General features: G+C 44.0%; 1 protein-coding gene across 1 annotated transcript; it reads right to left on the minus strand.

Moving 5' to 3' along the window:
• Positions 1 to 6,404: 6,404 nt before the first annotated feature.
• On the minus strand, positions 6,405 to 8,580 carry LOC108938947 (alpha-1-antitrypsin-like). The gene is made up of 4 exons (XM_018759972.2): positions 7,666 to 8,580; positions 7,246 to 7,513; positions 6,999 to 7,143; positions 6,405 to 6,801 (listed from the first exon to the last, which is right to left on the minus strand). The coding sequence occupies exons 1-4, from the start codon at positions 8,495 to 8,497 to the stop codon at positions 6,592 to 6,594; spliced, it is 1,455 nt and encodes a 484-aa protein (XP_018615488.2). The 5' UTR covers positions 8,498 to 8,580; the 3' UTR covers positions 6,405 to 6,591.
• Positions 8,581 to 16,669: the final 8,089 nt, after the last annotated feature.

Consider the following 16,669-nt stretch of genomic DNA (forward strand, 5'->3'; position numbering starts at 1 on the left):
TATTTCCTTAACAGCTAAGCTTTTTATACGGGCTGTGTTTAATATGTAGTTAATAGTTAAACAGTTTGACAAAAATCAAATATTTTTTTTTCCAGAAATAAGTGACTGTTCAATAAACATTTCTCAAAAAGCCAAACTGAAAACTCTGACTCTTCTGATATTTACACATGTAAAGGTTTAGCACTGACTGACATCTGTCCGCACTGTTAGGCAACAGGATAATGACAAAGTCAGACCCACATACAACATTCTGCAGTATGTTCAGTCAGTTTGTGAAAAAAAGATCCAAAACATTTAAGCCAGACAGACAGAAGTACTTTCCTGTTTAATATGTATTTCTGTATTGTAAACTAGATATTACTTTCTGTGCGATCTTATTGCCTTTATTAGAATTCAAACTCAAGGGTTTAATCAAAGTTTATTTAAAAGAATCAAAGTATTTTTAAACTAATGCAGGTATTTCACTCAGCTTATGGTATCTATTGTAATCTGTACATAAATACAATTAGTTATATAGTTCATTAGAAAGACAGTTGGTTAAGTATTAGTTGTATGAAGAAGAATTTGAATTGATTTTCTGAGCTCTAAAAAATTCTAGAGTTACCATTTAAGTCAAAATTGTTATCAAAGAAAGTTAAAAAAGACTTCATGGCTAAATGTCCCATATCGCTCCAAAATTACCGGAATTGTTTGTTCTTTGCCTTTGGCTCCCAAGGTTACCGACTTGATCCCTGCCTCTGACTGTACTGCCCTTGAACAAGGTGTTTGCCCTGCAATTACTCCAGTACCTTTGCCCAGCTGTGTGACCGGGTAAATTGTTGTGGCCCTGCAATGGACTGGTGTCCTGTCCAGAGTGTGCCCCCACACCCCTTTAGCCTTGCACCCATTGTCTCCAGGACAGGTTCTGGCTCACAATGACCCTGCTCAGAAGAGGCGGTTATTGGAATTGGTCACTCAGTTGGTTCTGGCTAAATACTTCTTCGTTCTATGAAAAGTACAAGCTATCCTTTAGACCCAATCCCCACTAAATTACTGAAAGCTGCAGTTTCCGTGCTTGCTGAACCTATTGTTAATATTATTAATACGTCGTTACTAAATGGCTGTGTTCCAAAAGCCCTTAAAATCGCCGTTATTAGACCCCTGCTAAAGAAATTGGATCTGGGCTGTAATAACCCATGTAATTATAGACCGATCTCCAATTTACCATTTTTATCCAAAATTCTAGAAAAAATCGCAGCGTCCAAAATTGTAAAATATCTTAATCACCATAATATATTTGAAAAATTTCAGTCTAGTTTCCGCACTGGTCACAGCACTGAAACGGCACTTAGACGTGTTGTTAATGATATTCTCATTTCTTCTGATGCTGGTCAGATCTCTATTCTTATGTTACTTGACTTGAGTGCTGTGTTTGATACTGTTGACCATAGTATCTTACTGAGTAGACTTGGAAACCTGGTTAGACTAAGAGGTACTATTCTGAAGTGGTTTGAATCGTATTTAGCAAACCGTGAACAATTTGTATTGAAATCCGACGATAGCACCCCGTCCATCTCTACTATGGTTCAGTATGGTGTGCCGCAGGGCTCCGTGTTGGGTCCATTACTTTTCTCACTTTATATGCTACCACTGGGTGATATTATTCGCAAGCACAATGTTAATTTCCATTCATATGCCGATGACACACAGCTTTATGTATGGTTCAAGCCTGATGATCCATCACATGTGGTGTCGTTAATTAATTGTTTTACCAGTAGAAAATTATGGATGAGTAATAATTTTTTATCTCTAAATGCCAGTAAAACAGAGGTACTTGTGGTGGGTGGCGATGCTAAAACTCTCGACACAATCACGTCAATCTTTACAACAAATGGTATTACCTTCAAGCGTACCGATTGTGTCAAGGATTTGGGTGTCCTGCTGGATGGAATGCTGTCATTTGTATCGCATGTAAATGCTTTGACTAAGTCGTGCTTCCTTCAATTAAGAAGCATAGCTAAAATGCGGCGATTCCTTTGCAGACGGGATTCTGAGAAACTGGTTCATGCTTTTGTTTCCAGCAGGCTGGATTACTGTAATGCTTTATTGTCGGGTTGTCCGTACCAGATTGTATCCAGGCAACAGTTGATACAAAATGCTGCTGCGAGAATTGTTACTAGAACTAGGAAGTACGACCATATAACACCGGTACTTAAATCCTTGCATTGGCTCACGGTCTCTTATAGAGTTTATTATAAAATCCTACTTTTGACCTATAAGGTAATACATGGCATTGCTCCGGCTTACCTTTGTGAGATCTTTAATCTTTATATCCTGGGACGATATCTCCGTTCATTAGATGCAGGTTACCTTAAAGTACCTGTGATCAATAAGACCTCATAGGAAAGCCCGCTGCTCCACCACTGCGCCCCCTTATAAATGTAATGTAGCATAAATATATTGTTTTAGGATACCAGTATAGAAATATGTGCTTGATTAAATAGTCTAGGATGGGGACGCAGTGGCGCAGTGGGTTGGCCTGGGTCCTGCTCTCCGGTGGGTCTGGGGTTTGTGTCCCGCTTGGGGTGCCTTGTGATGGACTGGCGTCCTGTCCTGGGTGTATCCCCTCCTCTCTAGCCTTTTGCCCTGTGTTGCTGGGTTAGGCTCTGGCTCCCTGTGACCCCATATGGGACGAGCGGTTCAGACAGTGTGTGTGTGTGTGTGTGTGTGTGTGTAAATAGTTTAGTGAGTTTATTCTACAGTAATGATCTTCAGCTCATAATATTACCATTCCTCTAGTTAATTTCAATCTTTTTTTCATATATTCTGCTTGTTTAAGGATTTTTTTTTTTTTTTTTAAATAAAACCTATTGTAAGCATTACCACTTGCTATATGTGTTGAGTTTCCAGAATTCTATTTAACAATGGAGGTGTCAGTGGTAGTGTAACGGTTACAACTGCTGCCTTTGGATCTAATGGTGATAGGTTTAAATACCCCCTCTGGCAATAGTACCCTTCCATAAGGTACTAAGCCTGAATTGCTACAGTAAAAATTACCCATTTGTATAAATGGGAAATAATTGTAGGTATCTCAACATTGTAAGCTGCATTGGAGAAAGTGTCAGATATATTAAGAAATATAACTTGTATGTTTTCACTTAGGGGGGCGCGGTGGTGCAGTGGGTTGGACCGGGTCCTGCTCTCCGGTGAGTCTGGGGTTCGAGCCCTGCTTGGGGCGCCTTGCGACGGACTGGCGTCCCCTCCTGGGTGTGTCCCCTCCCCCTCTGGCCTTATGCCCTGTGTTACTGGGTTGGCTCCGGTCCCCTGAAACCCCCTATGGGACAAGTGTGTGTGTGTGTGTTTTCACTTAATGATTTCCAGGGCTTGCATGTTTATATCCTTTACACTGCAATATTACAGTATTAAGTAAGACTTGGATCAGTCTGATGCAAGCAAGGATGGCTGGAGTTTAAAATCCAGGAAATCATGATGTCATGACCATGCCCGCACCTCAACCAGGCTCTAATCGGAGCACTCACCTATAAAAGACTCTTCTCAGCCTCTTCCCAGTTGCAGAATCTTGTTTGAGACAACTGGCCTGTCTGCACTCTCCAACCTACCTTGCCTTGCTTTTCCCAAGTCCTGTCTGTCATCATTCCCCAGTCCTGCTCCACATCTCTTCGGTAACAACTGCTGCCTTGTTTCCCGAGCACGACTTCTGATCCTCGCCTCTCTCCAGTTCGCCGATCGACCGACCATTTGCCCGTCCCGACCATGAGAACATCTAATCCCTCGGGTCTGAATAAATGATCCTGCACTTGGGTCCAGCCTCCTCCATGTCCCCTGTTCCCCATGACACATGACATGTCCTGGAATTCCCATTGTACTGCACGGGGGGGGTTCCTCCTTGTGGTTCAGACAAAGGTTTCAGGTGAACTGTGTGTACATGTGATTGTGTTACACCGCTCAGCTCTATAAATGGGCAAATGTTTGTGGAAAGTTTTGTGTATCTACCACAAGCTTTTTACAAAGATAGTCCTACATACATTTAGCTAACACTTTTCCCCAAAGCAACTAACAAGCTTATGCTACTTACAATTACTTACCCATTTATAAAGGTGGGTAGTTTTACTGCAGCAGTTCAAGGTAAGTACCTTGCTCAAGGGTACTACAGCTAGAAGTAAAAGTGGAACTTGCAACCTTCGGGTCCAAAGGAAGTGGCTATTACCACTATGCTATAAACTGTGCTACTGAGAGGATGCTGGTTACATGTACAGAACTGCTGCATTTGTTTAACAAACAAATGCTTAAAAATCTGTGATTAGGAATTGTTGATTATTTGGATAAACCTTTATGCAGCTACTTGTTTGATGTTCATTGGTTCATATGGTGGAAAGTAACAAATTAACAGTAGGAACTTTAGAATCACGCAACAGCATCTAAGTCTCTCTTTGTATTGATGTAATGAACTCATTGTGTTTTTCTGTGAGATGTACATTGTTTTGGAAAAAAGTGTCTGATAAATGAATAAATGTAATGCAATATGTAAATGTAAATTTGTGAAGATGGCGATCTCTGGTCTTCTTCCAGGGTTTTGTCACTAGAGGTTGACAGTTCTTTGCAGGTTCCAACATTGTCTTATTGTGTACCCCCATTCAGAACACTTCAGTTGTGAAACCTTATTTAGGAATTCAGAGGATTATTCTTATTTTTCAGCCTGATGATTCTGTTATGTCCACAGCACCACAATCAACAGCACCTGACACCAGTCAAGCACCGGACTGAGCGCTTGCCCTTAAAAGACCCTCCTCAGCTCCCGTACACTCATAGAATCTCATCTGAGACAACTGTCCTCTTGCGCTATGTCCCACTCTTCCTCAGCCCTTGTTTCTTGTATCTGTTCTCTGAATTTTGACCCTTCACCTCATCCCCTGACCACGTCCTTGAATACTCGCACTCACACTCATTCTCACTCTGACTGCCGATCGACCGACTCTTTGCCTGTCTCTGACAATGAGAACTCGCCTGAACTCTTGATTCCTGATGAACGATCCTGCACTTGGGTCCAGCCATCCCGGTGTCCCCGGTTCCATGTGACAGATTCTATATGTATTTAAAGCCTATAGCTCTTCAAAATGAAAAAAACACCAAGATGTACACCTAAGTAGAAAATGAAAACTATATGAGGCCAGTGAGGTCCAGAAAAATAGAGACTGTAGTTTCAAGTGGAACTCGAACTCCAAACCCGCCAGATAGCATGTCCCGACCAAACCCGCTGTGCCCCCCCCCACCCTGTCTCTTATAGTTCAATTAATTAATTTATCAATCATCAGTAACTGCCAAAGCGTTCCCATCTATTTCTTCTACTCATTTCTCTGTCCCTCTCGCCCATACCATCGACTCAATGAGGAGCACCTGGGACCCAGCCTGGGGAGAGGCATAAGAGGACGCAGACGAACGACAATCAATGCGGAAGCTAGTTCAGCCATTCCACTCGCTACTGCATGCTCTCGATTACTCACCTTCCCTTGTTGTCCCTTCCTCGTTCCTGTCCCTTCGTCGAACCTTGACCCCCTCGTGCCCTTCGACTACGATTTCGGATTGTTCTGGAAACCCTGTTTGCACCTTGACCGACCTGGCCTGTACGACGACTTCAATTTCTGGATTTCCCCTTTAATAAAGCCTGGAGCTCTGCATTTTGTGTCCGCCATCTTCCTTCCGGCTCAGAACATGGCACTCTGCACTGGATTCCTATAGCTGCCCAGATCAGATTCAAGACCTGGTTATTGTCTACAAATGGATCAACAGAACCGTTCTCAGCTATTTACAACACTTGATCAACCGCCACACCACACACAGACCGCTTCACTCAGCTACTTCTGCTCGCTTGGTGGTCCTGGCACAAAAGGTTAAGGATGGAGGTTCCCGGTTCTGGCTCCATTGTGGTGGAATGACCTTTCCCTCTCACTCAGAACTGCTGAAATTCTGTCTACATTCAAGAAGGTTCTGAAAACTCACCTTTTCCGGACCCACTTCGCCCAAGATCTCTCCAGCTCATGTATGGTGTAAATGCTCATGCACCGTAACTTCATGATCATCCCCAGATAAGCCTTTACACAGCCGCTACTTCGGCATTGCATGTGAACGCTTGTTTGTGTGCCTTATTATGAAATAAAATAAAAATAAAAGAAATTGCAGATTGCAATGAAATTTTATGATATAAGGATATATATCATTAGCTATAACCAGTACACTATTGTTGTCCACTGTTGCTACTGCTTGCACCTTAGAGTCCTGAACTAGAAATGATCTTTTCTGGATATGCTGTGTGAGCCAGCGGGAAAAATCATTACTGTACATTTACTATTATCAATTTCATGTTGGGCTATATTAGATGGAAAATAATCAAACTGTAATAACATCAATTCATTTCTAGTATTTAACATATTTTTTGAAAATTAAGATATCTGTTGAATTCTTCATGCAATTTATAACATGGAATAAGGTAATCAACAAAAAATGATGCATACAAATAGATCATGTATGTGTATGTATAAATTCATAATTATACTGTATATACATACATATATATATACACATACATACATATATTCATTTGTTTGTTTGATTTTCTGTGGGATTTACAACTTTTCCCATGAACAGTATACTCCTGGTTTTGTGATTGCTTATTATGAACTTGAAAGGATGGTTAAAATTCAATGTAAAGGGAAATCGTGGAGAATAAAACATAATCTTTACTCCAGTTGCTGCGGTTGCTGTGGATCCTGATTCATCAACATCAATATTGGCCTTCTGAATAACCTGAAATTAATAACAATTCAGTCAGCTATACAAGGTGTTGTAAAACACAGGAAATAAATGACAGATTTAATGTAATGTAATGATGAGAAGCAAATGTGGATTGAAACATGAACATTCTCTTTGCTGCACAAAACTGACTTTAATAAAGAACAAACTCATCCAAACTAAAACTTGAAAATGTTTAAGTTCACACGTACCTGTGACACAACTAATGGACTGTCTGAGATTCCTGTGAAGTCAGCGCCTGCACTAAATATGTCAGTGATTCCCATTCCAGTCAGAATGTCTTTCAGATCATATGATGCTTCAATGGAAAATTTTGGGATATAAACATCACACTCCCTGTACAATGTAAGGAAAAATACATGTTTATGTATTCATAAAACTGACGTGATTAATTAACAAATTAATTGTTACAGATTAAAGTAATTTCACATTACTCACTTCTTCTTCAGTGATCTACGCCACTTCGAAAGAAGATCTCCAGATAACACTTTCTCTAATGCCTTTAAGCCATGTTCAGGGAGAATCAGCATCATTGAGACAGATTCGTTGTAATATAGCTGGAGAACATGTGTGGATTCTTTTTTGTCATGATAAACGAGAAATGAGCCTGAGTTCTTCATCATTTGAACAGGAACTTTATGTGTTTTGTTTACATGGAAGAAACTTTCTTGTGTATCTTCAGGATCAAATGGAATCTCCCATTTACCTGAAAAAATAAATTTAGAAAGTATTTCAGCCAATATCCAATATCCTTATCATTTTAATTAGTTTCATCATACCATATGTGCGAAGGTTTGAGGAACAAACACTAAATATCAATTACATGCTAAAAGGTGTGATTTAAATCATATTACTTACCCTTGAAATACATATAGCTGATTAAATACATAACTGTATTTGGATCCAGATTTTGAATTAGTTTGTTAATTTTGCCATCAGTTTTATCATTTACATATTTATTAATAAGGTCTGTGGTCCCAGTGGTCTTGGTGAAATCTGCAGTAAAAGCTTCTGAGTGGTAGTAACGCTTCATACTCTCCAGAAATTCTGGCTGAGGTTGGAAGGTGTCATTCATAAACAGAGCGCTGCCCACTGAAAGATCAACATCTGTCTTCTGACTGAGGTCTAAGAGGATCTGGTGAAAGGCCTCGTTCACTTCCTCCACAGTGATTTCTGTTTCATTGAAGCCGAGGCCACTGAAGAGCTGCCGGTGTGTTTCGCCCTTTGCTCCCAGAGAAAGAGCAGCCAGGGCGAGTGACACACTCAGTGGGGAGAATAAGACGTTCTTCCATTGGGAATCGGGCTGGGAAACAATGCACTTGTACAGATGCAAGGCAAATTCCGCATTCTGTCTGAATATCAAGAGGCTCCCATTTCTATGTCGTTCATGGTGATGGTGATGGTGATGGTGATGGTGATGGTGATGATGTCCCTGTCCATGGTGCCCATTGTGGTGTCCATGCCTGTGCTCATGGCCACGCCCATGTCCCTTCCTGTGACGGTGCCCACGCCCATGCTCATGTCCCTCTCTGTGTCCATGTCCATGTCCATGTCCATGCCCACGTCCATGCCAATGCCCATCCTCTTGTTGATGAGCTTCCCTCTGATGGTGACCACCTGCACTGCGGTCATTCAGCACAGAAGTGCAGAGCATCATCAAAACAGTGCACAGACCAAGGAGTAGCCTCATCCTGACAGCTGCAAAATACAAAAGCACAAAATATTAATAAAGGTTGTTTCTTTTTCAGATTGTACCAGATGTACCTACTCAGACAGTCATCTGCGCAGCGTTGGTTTCACAGTTTAAACTTATATACCAAGATGTGTTTAATCTGTTGCTAATATTTGAACTGTTTTGACTAAACAAATCATTTTTTTTCGTTCTTCAGAAATCAGTGACAATTCTGTAAACAATATCCAAAAAGCCAAACAGTTCGCTCTAATATTTACAGAAGTACAAGTTTAACATTCACCAGTACCCATCAGCACTTGAAAAATATACCAGAATAATAAAAATTACAATTCGGCCTGTACTCACAGTAAGCTGCAATTTGTTAAAAAAAAATAATAATCGTGCATGAAGATTTAGGTCATACCAACACAGGCACTTTTCTGTTTAATACGTATTTCTGCACTGTAAATTTAAAGTACTCTTATTATGCTATCTACACTAAATTTTTAAACACAGATATGACAAAATTTATTAAGAGAGACATGTTTCATTCACTGTTAACAGATGACACTGATGTGAGCTGTTAATCAAAACAAACCATTTCTTAAACATAATGGCAGTCCTTAAATCCATTCATATGTCCGTAGGAGTCCTTAAAAGATTACAGCACTTCACTGTGTCTTAGAAAAGCATGTTTCAGCAGTACATGTAATTAATGAATAAAAATTAGTTCATGGCAAATAAAAATGGATTAACAAAATAAATACTGTCCTTCAAAAATGTTCATTTTAATCATTTGAGGGGTATTTAAAATTACCCGATGACTAATCCTCCTATTATCTCTGCAGCGTTTCACAACACTGTAGGAATGTTTGTTCTGGCTGAATATTGTGAAAACTGTGGCCTTGACTGAACGAAATCAGAAGAACTGGCCACCTTCACCTGCAAACATGTATCACACACACACACACACACACACACACACACACACACACACACACACACACACACACACACACACACTTTCTGAACCGCTTGTCCCATACAGGGTCACAGGGAACCGGAGCCTGACCCGGCAACTCAGGGCGTAAGGCCGGAGGGGGAGGGGACACACCCAGGATGGGACGCCAGTCCGCCGCAAGGCACCCCAAGCAGGACTCAAACCCCAGACCCACCAGAGAGCAGGACCTGGTCCAACCCACTGCGCCACCGCGCCCCCACATGTATCACTATTTATGAAATATTCACAGATCCACAGATGAAAACCTCTATACAGGGAAACTCATTGATGATTACTGATAAATAAATAAGTAAGTTGTGGATTTCGTTCCCAATTGTTTATGTCACAGGCAGGATTCAAAGCTTTTGTTCTGAAATGATTTACAATGATGGCGTATGAAGAAAGACTAAGCCAAAAAAAAAAGTGAAGCAGTGAACTACAAAAATACACTATAGCTGGGAAATGACTACAAGAAATAGGTGGAACTTGAAAATGTGTATGCTTTTCAAGACTCTACTGTTACAACCACATGGGGGGGTGCGGTGGCGCAGTGGGTTGGACCACAGTCCTGCTCTCTAGTGGGTCTGGGGTTCGAGTCCCGCTTGGGGTGCCTTGTGACGGACTGGCGTCCCGTCCTGGGTGTGTCCCCTCCCTCTCTCCAGCCTTACGCCCTGTGTTGCCGGGTAGGCTCCGGTTCCCCGCGACCCTGTATGGGACAAGCAGTTCTGAAAATGTGTGTGTGTGTGTGTGTGTGTGTGTGTGTGTGTGTGTGTGTGTGTGTGTGTGTTACAACCACACCCACACCTCAAGCAGTAGCACCTGCCTCCAGTTAAGCACCTGGCTCCAGTTAAGCACCTGAGTTCAACTGGAACCCTTAGCTATAAAACCATTACTCAACCACTTCTGATTTGTGGACTCTCACTTGAGACAACTGCCTCCTCTGTACTAACAGCACTCGCCATAGTCCATATCCCCTTTGTGCCTCACTCCTGTTCTTTGTTCCCTGGCTCTGGACCATTTGCTTTTTTTTCTGACTTCATCTATGGATCTTCGCTTTCACCCTGACAGCTGATTGACCTACCATTTCCCCTTCCCGGAGAACGAGAACAAGTCTATTCCCTTGGCCCTGAATGAATGATCTTGCACTTGGGTCCAGCTCCCTCCGTGTCCTCTGTTCACCATGACATCTATGAAGTTTCTGCTCAAAGCTACAACATTTCTCCTTGAGCTTCATTGCTTTCCAGGCTGTAGGGTGCTAACAGTGAAGACGGAAAAGGGCTCCCTGGTGGATGTCCGTGGTACCAGGGTCTGGGAATGTTACGCTGTAGACGCATTGATTAATATAAACTAATTAGGAACAACCTCTTTCTCTCATACTTTGGAAATAATTCATTTTTAGAGAGACCTGTTTTTGGCTAAGGGCCAAAATCATTAATGAGGTCCAAGGGCCACAGAGGAAAAAAAAATTCACTGTGACATACTGAGTCTTAAATGTACTGTATAAAGTGAATAATTATTTTTTATTGCACTTCAGGTGCACTGTGTGTTCATCTGGGTGTCTATAACTATATAATCATCAGATTTAGTAGAAGTTAAAGTATTTATGGTAGTATAGTATGTATTAATAATTGTAAAAAAGCTGTTATAAGTCACGTTACTGTCACGTCCATGCCCGCACCTCAGTCGACAGCACCTGACTAACCACTCACCTTTAAAAGACCCTCCTCAGCTTCTGACGGTGCCAGAAGAATATGCAGCCCTCGCTGAGGTCTTTAGTAAATCGCGTGCATTTGCCCTACCTCCGCACCACCCATGGGACTGTGCCATCGACCTCCTGCCCGGAACCACCCCTCCAAGGGGCTGAGTTTACCCACTGTTCCTACCCAAGCAGAAGGCCATGGAGAAATATGTAACCGAGGCCCTATCCCTAGGTGTTATTAGGCCGTCCACCTCATCAGGCTCCGCCAGGTTTTTCTTTGTGGGGAAAAAAGGACGGTGGCCTCCGCCCCTGCATTGATTACAGAGGTCTCAATGAGAACACTGTTAAATACCACATCCCCTGCCTTTGATCACGGCTGCGCTCGAACAGGTACACGACACACGGGTCTTTACCAAATTGAACTTCCGCAGTGCATATAACCTCATCCGGATGAGAGAGGGGGATGAGTGGAAAACTGCATTCAGCACTGCCCTAGGTCACTACGAGTACCTGGTTATGGCATTCGGGTTAGCCAACACCCCCTCTGTGTTCCAGGCTTTCGTTAATCACGTGCTGGGTGATTTGGTGAATAAATGCGTTCTCGTGTATTTAGGTGACATCCTGGTGTTCTTGCTTTCTATGGCTGAGGACGTAACCCACGTCAAGGAGGAAAAATGTCTGTGTCACTAGGAGCGGATCTCTTTCCTGGGTTTCATCCTTGGTCTGGATAGGGTGGCAATGGACCTGGCTAAGGTCCAGGCAGTGCTGGATTGGCCCCGTCTGACCACTGTGAAGGCCCTACAACACTTATTAGGGTTTGTGAACTTTGACCGCCGATTCATTCGTGGATTCAATAGCCTTGCGGCACCTCTCACCTCTCTACTCAAGGGCAAACAGTCCCATCTCTCCTGGTTGAAAAAGGCCTGTCAGGCTTTTCAGGATCTCAAGCAGTGGTTTACAACCGCTCCACTCCTTAAGCACCCTGATCCATAGCTACCTTTTGTTGTTGAGGTACACGCCTCGACTGTGGGTGTCGGGGCGGTTTTGTCACAGAGGCAGGGAACCCCAGCTAAGTTCTCCCGTAAGTTGTTGCCCACCGAACATAATTATGACATTGGTAACAGGGAACTGTTTGCAATCAAACTGGAGCTGGAGGAGTGGAGACACTGGTTGGAGGGGGCTGCTCACCCATTTTTAGTCCTTACAGACCACAGAAACTTGGAGTACCTTAAAACAGCCCATCAGCCTAACCTTCGACAAGCCCGTTGGGCCCTTTTTTTTCACCAGGTTCAGGTTTAGTCTCTTACCTCCCTGGTTCCAAGAATACCAAGGTGGACACCCTGTCCCGGCTGTATGACAAGGACCCGACTCCAGATGGACCCGAGCCCATCCTGCCCAGGACCTGCTTCGCGGCCCCCATTTGTTGGTAGCTTGCGCAGGACCTCCAGTAGGCTACAACGGAGGAACCCAGTCCAGCCAACACCCCCGAATGCAAGGAGTACGTTCCTCCCAGGATGAGGCCCCAGCTACTCCATTGGGAGAACAACACACTGGCAGCAGGCCACCCAGGGTGTCGACAGACAGTGGCTCTGCTCGAAAAGAAATACTGGTGGCCCTCTCTTTGGGAGGACATACAGGAATTTGTGGAGGCATGCGAGGTATGTGTCCAGTCTAGGACCCCGAACCAAAAACCTGCAGGGCTGTTGGAGCCCCTTCCGGTTCCAACCAGGCCGTGGTCTCATATAGTGGTGGACTTTCTGAGAGACCTACCGCCCTCAGAAGGTAATACAGTGATCTTGGTGGTGTTGGACTGGTTTTCTAAGTCCTGTCATCTGCTTTCTTTGCCCCGACTCCCCAGTGCCTTGGCCATGGCTGAGCATCTCTTTCAGAATGTATTCCGGATCTTCGGGTTACCCGAGGATATTGTCTCCAACCGGGGTCTTCAGTTTGTGTCCAGGGTGTGGAAGGCATTCTGGCAGAAGCTCGGAGTGTCCGTGAGCCTCATGTCCGGATACCATCCTCAAGCTAATGGATACGTGGAGCAACTGAACCAAGACCTTGGTCGCTTTCTGAGGAGCTAATGTGGAAAGGACCAAGACCAGTGGTCGCATTTCCTGCCCTGGGTCGAATACGCCCATAATTCCTTGTCCCATTCCTCCACAGGCCTGTCCCCTTTCCGTGCGTCCTTGGTAACCAGCCTCCCTTGTCCCCCTGGTACCCTGCTTCCTCAGAGATCCCAGCTGTGGATTCCTGGTTCCTGAAGAGCAAGACAGCCTGGTGAGCAGTGAGAGACCACCACACCTTGTTTTTTCAACGGGTATGGCTATCCACAAGAGACATCCGCCTGAAACTGCCCTCCAAGAAGCTCAGCCCCCGGTTTAAAGGGCCATATAAAATCCTTTGTAGGATCACCCCGGTCACTTACCAGTTACAGTTGCCTCCTCACTTGCGCATCAACCCCACATTTCATGTCTCCCTTCTCAAGCCCTACAGTACTTCCTTGCTCCAAGCCACTCAGGGTGATCTGACACCCCCTCCAGTGGACACGGATGGGGAAGCAGCCTACACCATTCACACGCTCCTGGATGGACTGGGAGGGATATGGTCATGAGGAGCGTAGCTAGGTACCAGCTTGCAACATCCTGAATTCGTCTCTCATCGCTGATTTCCCTCAGGACCATCCTGATAAACCGGCACCCCGTCCCAGAGGCTGCCCCCCCCCTTCCAGGCGCCGCAGGGTGGCTGAAGCCGCTCGTAGGGAGGAGGGTACAATGCTCACACCTCAATCAACAGCACCTGTTACCAGTCAAGCACCTGACTAACCACTAATCTTTAAAAGACCCTCCTCAGCTCCCGTACACTCGCGGAATCTCATTTGAGACAACTATCTTCCTGTGCTATGTCCTGCTCTTCCTCATCCCTTGTTTCCAGTATCCGTTCTCCAGTTTTCAACCTTTCTCTTCGTCCCCTGACCATGTCCTTGGATTCTCGCTGTCACTCTGACCGCCGATCAACCAACCCTTCGCCTGTCCCCAACAATGAGAATTCACCTATCTATGAGTCCCCGATCTGAAATAATATCTTTAGGAATACAAAAGGGCTTAAAACTTTGTGAAACAATAATTCTGCTGTTTGCAGGGCAATGGGTAGTTGAGGTAAAGGAATAAAATGACACACCTGATAAATACCTGTCGACCACAACCAGAATGGCGGTACTGCCTTGTGATTGGGGTAAATCTGTGATAGAATCAATAGCAACATCAGACCAGGGGCATGCAGGTATGTTCAAGGGCTCCAACAAACCTGCTGGCTGGTGATGGGGGGATTTAGATTGTGAACAAACCTCATAAGCTGCCATGAAGGTGGTGGTGTCCTTTCTCATACGCTGCCACCAGAACCCTTGGCCCCTTAACAAAGAGGTCAAGGGGGCCGCAACTGAACTAAAGTCTTGTTGAAAGCGTTGATTGCAAAATTTGCAAATCCACTAAACCTCTAAAGTTCCTGTACCATTTGCAGTTGTGGCCATGCCACTGCTGCCTGAATCCAGCCGGGATTCATCTGAATGCTGTGGCAATCTGACATGATCCCCAGAAATTAAGATTTGGTTTTGGTAGAAACAACATTGTCCCCCCTTCACATATAGGCACTTTAGAACTTGTCTGACATGAGCTACGTGTTCAGTCCATGAACGGGAAAAAACAAATATGCAGATAAACTAAAGAAAAGTTATTGATTACACCACAGAGGACAGGATTAACAAAGGCTTGGAAAACTAAGAGCGCCTTCACCAGACCAAAAGGGATGACCTGATACTCATAATGATTAAGGGAAGTGCTAAATGCGGCCTTCCACTTATTCCCTTCTCGGATTCTAATGAGGTTACATACGCTCTGCAGGTCCAACTTTGTGAACACAGTAGAACCATGCACCTCTTCCAGTGCAGCAGTGATGAGCGGTAAAGGGTGATATTTGACAGTGATCTCATTTAGAGACTGGTGATCTATGCAGGGCCATTAACCTCAATCTATTTTGTCAATAAAGAAGAAACCCCCAGCTGCCAGTGAGGTAGAAGGGTAAATTATTGCATATTTGCAATATTGCAACTGTTCCTTGGATTGCTGATTCCTTAAGCAACCCACAGAACGGTAATGCCCCCAAGTCATTAATTCTTCCTTACTCTATGAAAAATAGGGTCAGGGTCATGTTTTGATAGCCAAATATACCCTAGTATTATAGGATTGTCAGGGGATTTTATGAGAAAAAATTAGATGGATTCAGTATGACTAAATCTCTCCCATAACTCTAGTAGTTCTGTCATGGCTTCCATGTACCTGGTCCTCAAAGGTTGGCCATCTAATGCATTTATTCATAATGAAAATCTAAATTCCTGTATTAAGATGTCCAGCGATATGGGGTACGTTCTGTGCATAAAACTGCTAGCAGCCCCAGAGTCCACAAACACTGAAGCATTTATGTTGCACCAACCCCAGGAGAATTTTACTGGCAATTGTAGTTGGGAGGTGGGTTTAGAGGTTCACTCACCTTGCGTTCTTGTCTGGGTCCCTTTGGTCCAGGTCACAAGGGGCATGCAGCACAGAAGTGGTCTTAGCTCCCACAATAAAGACAAAGGCCTTCTTGGAGTCTTTCAATGAGGTCCAAGCATCCATGTCCCAACTGCATCGGCTCAGGCCCTTCCGTGCTCGGAGCAAACAGCGATTGTGCAGCGGGGAGGTGTCCATTCTGCTCCCAGGCAAGAATGTCCACCATAATTGCACTTTCCAGTCCTCCACCTTGTACACCAATTCCTTTTTGATTGTGGTTGAAGCCATTGCAGAAGAAAGACATTAGCACTGCTTCATTCTACTTCCTAGATGCCGCTAATATACGGGATTGTAATATATACTCCACTCCCATTTGAGGACCTTGTTTTATCATCAGCCGTGCATCCTGCAGATGGACTGCCTTAAACATTTTTTTTTAAAAATCTAAATAGGTGGTGTTCATGGCTTTGGGATGGTCCCAAATAGCAGTCTCCCATTCCAATGTAGCCCTTGTCATAAGCAACACAATGAAAGTTATGAGGTTGCCATCAGTATTATAAAAATGTCATGTGTTTGCAAACACAAGGTTGCACTGGAGTAAAAAGCCTTGGCATTTCTCCAGTGAGCCATCATACTGGAGATCGATGGCCGTGGTAGTTCTCCAGACTGAATCACCATCGGGGCGATAGTTGATGACATGTCAGTCCCTGTGACAGCTCTGGATGTCTCACCGGTTGTCACTTTGGCATCCTGCTGTAGGAAGGGGAAGATTTTGTCCATGGATTCTAACAACTGGCATAGGGTTTGATCATGGGCTCCCAACAGATTCCCTTGGCCTGCCACCGCATGTCTGACTACGTCAAAGTCAGCTGGATCCTTGTTGCAGGTGGAACCTTTTGTCATAAATTGCAGAGGCAGAGCGAGGATGGATCTAACTGCTTAGTTTTTAT

Source organism: Scleropages formosus, chromosome 17 (genome assembly GCF_900964775.1).
Source record: "Scleropages formosus chromosome 17, fSclFor1.1, whole genome shotgun sequence".
Lineage (NCBI taxonomy): Eukaryota > Metazoa > Chordata > Actinopteri > Osteoglossiformes > Osteoglossidae > Scleropages > Scleropages formosus.

Bases quoted from the DNA above. Each gene is read 5' to 3' on its own strand.
- LOC108938947 (XM_018759972.2), bottom strand. From the start codon at position 8,497: ATGAGGCTACTCCTTGGTCTGTGCACTGTTTTGATGATGCTCTGCACT. The intron at 7,514-7,665 runs GTAAGTAATATG...TTATTTTTTCAG, and splicing joins CAGCTATATGTATTTCAAGG to GTAAATGGGAGATTCCATTT. The intron at 6,802-6,998 runs GTACGTGTGAAC...TATTAATTTCAG, and splicing joins GTCCATTAGTTGTGTCACAG to GTTATTCAGAAGGCCAATAT.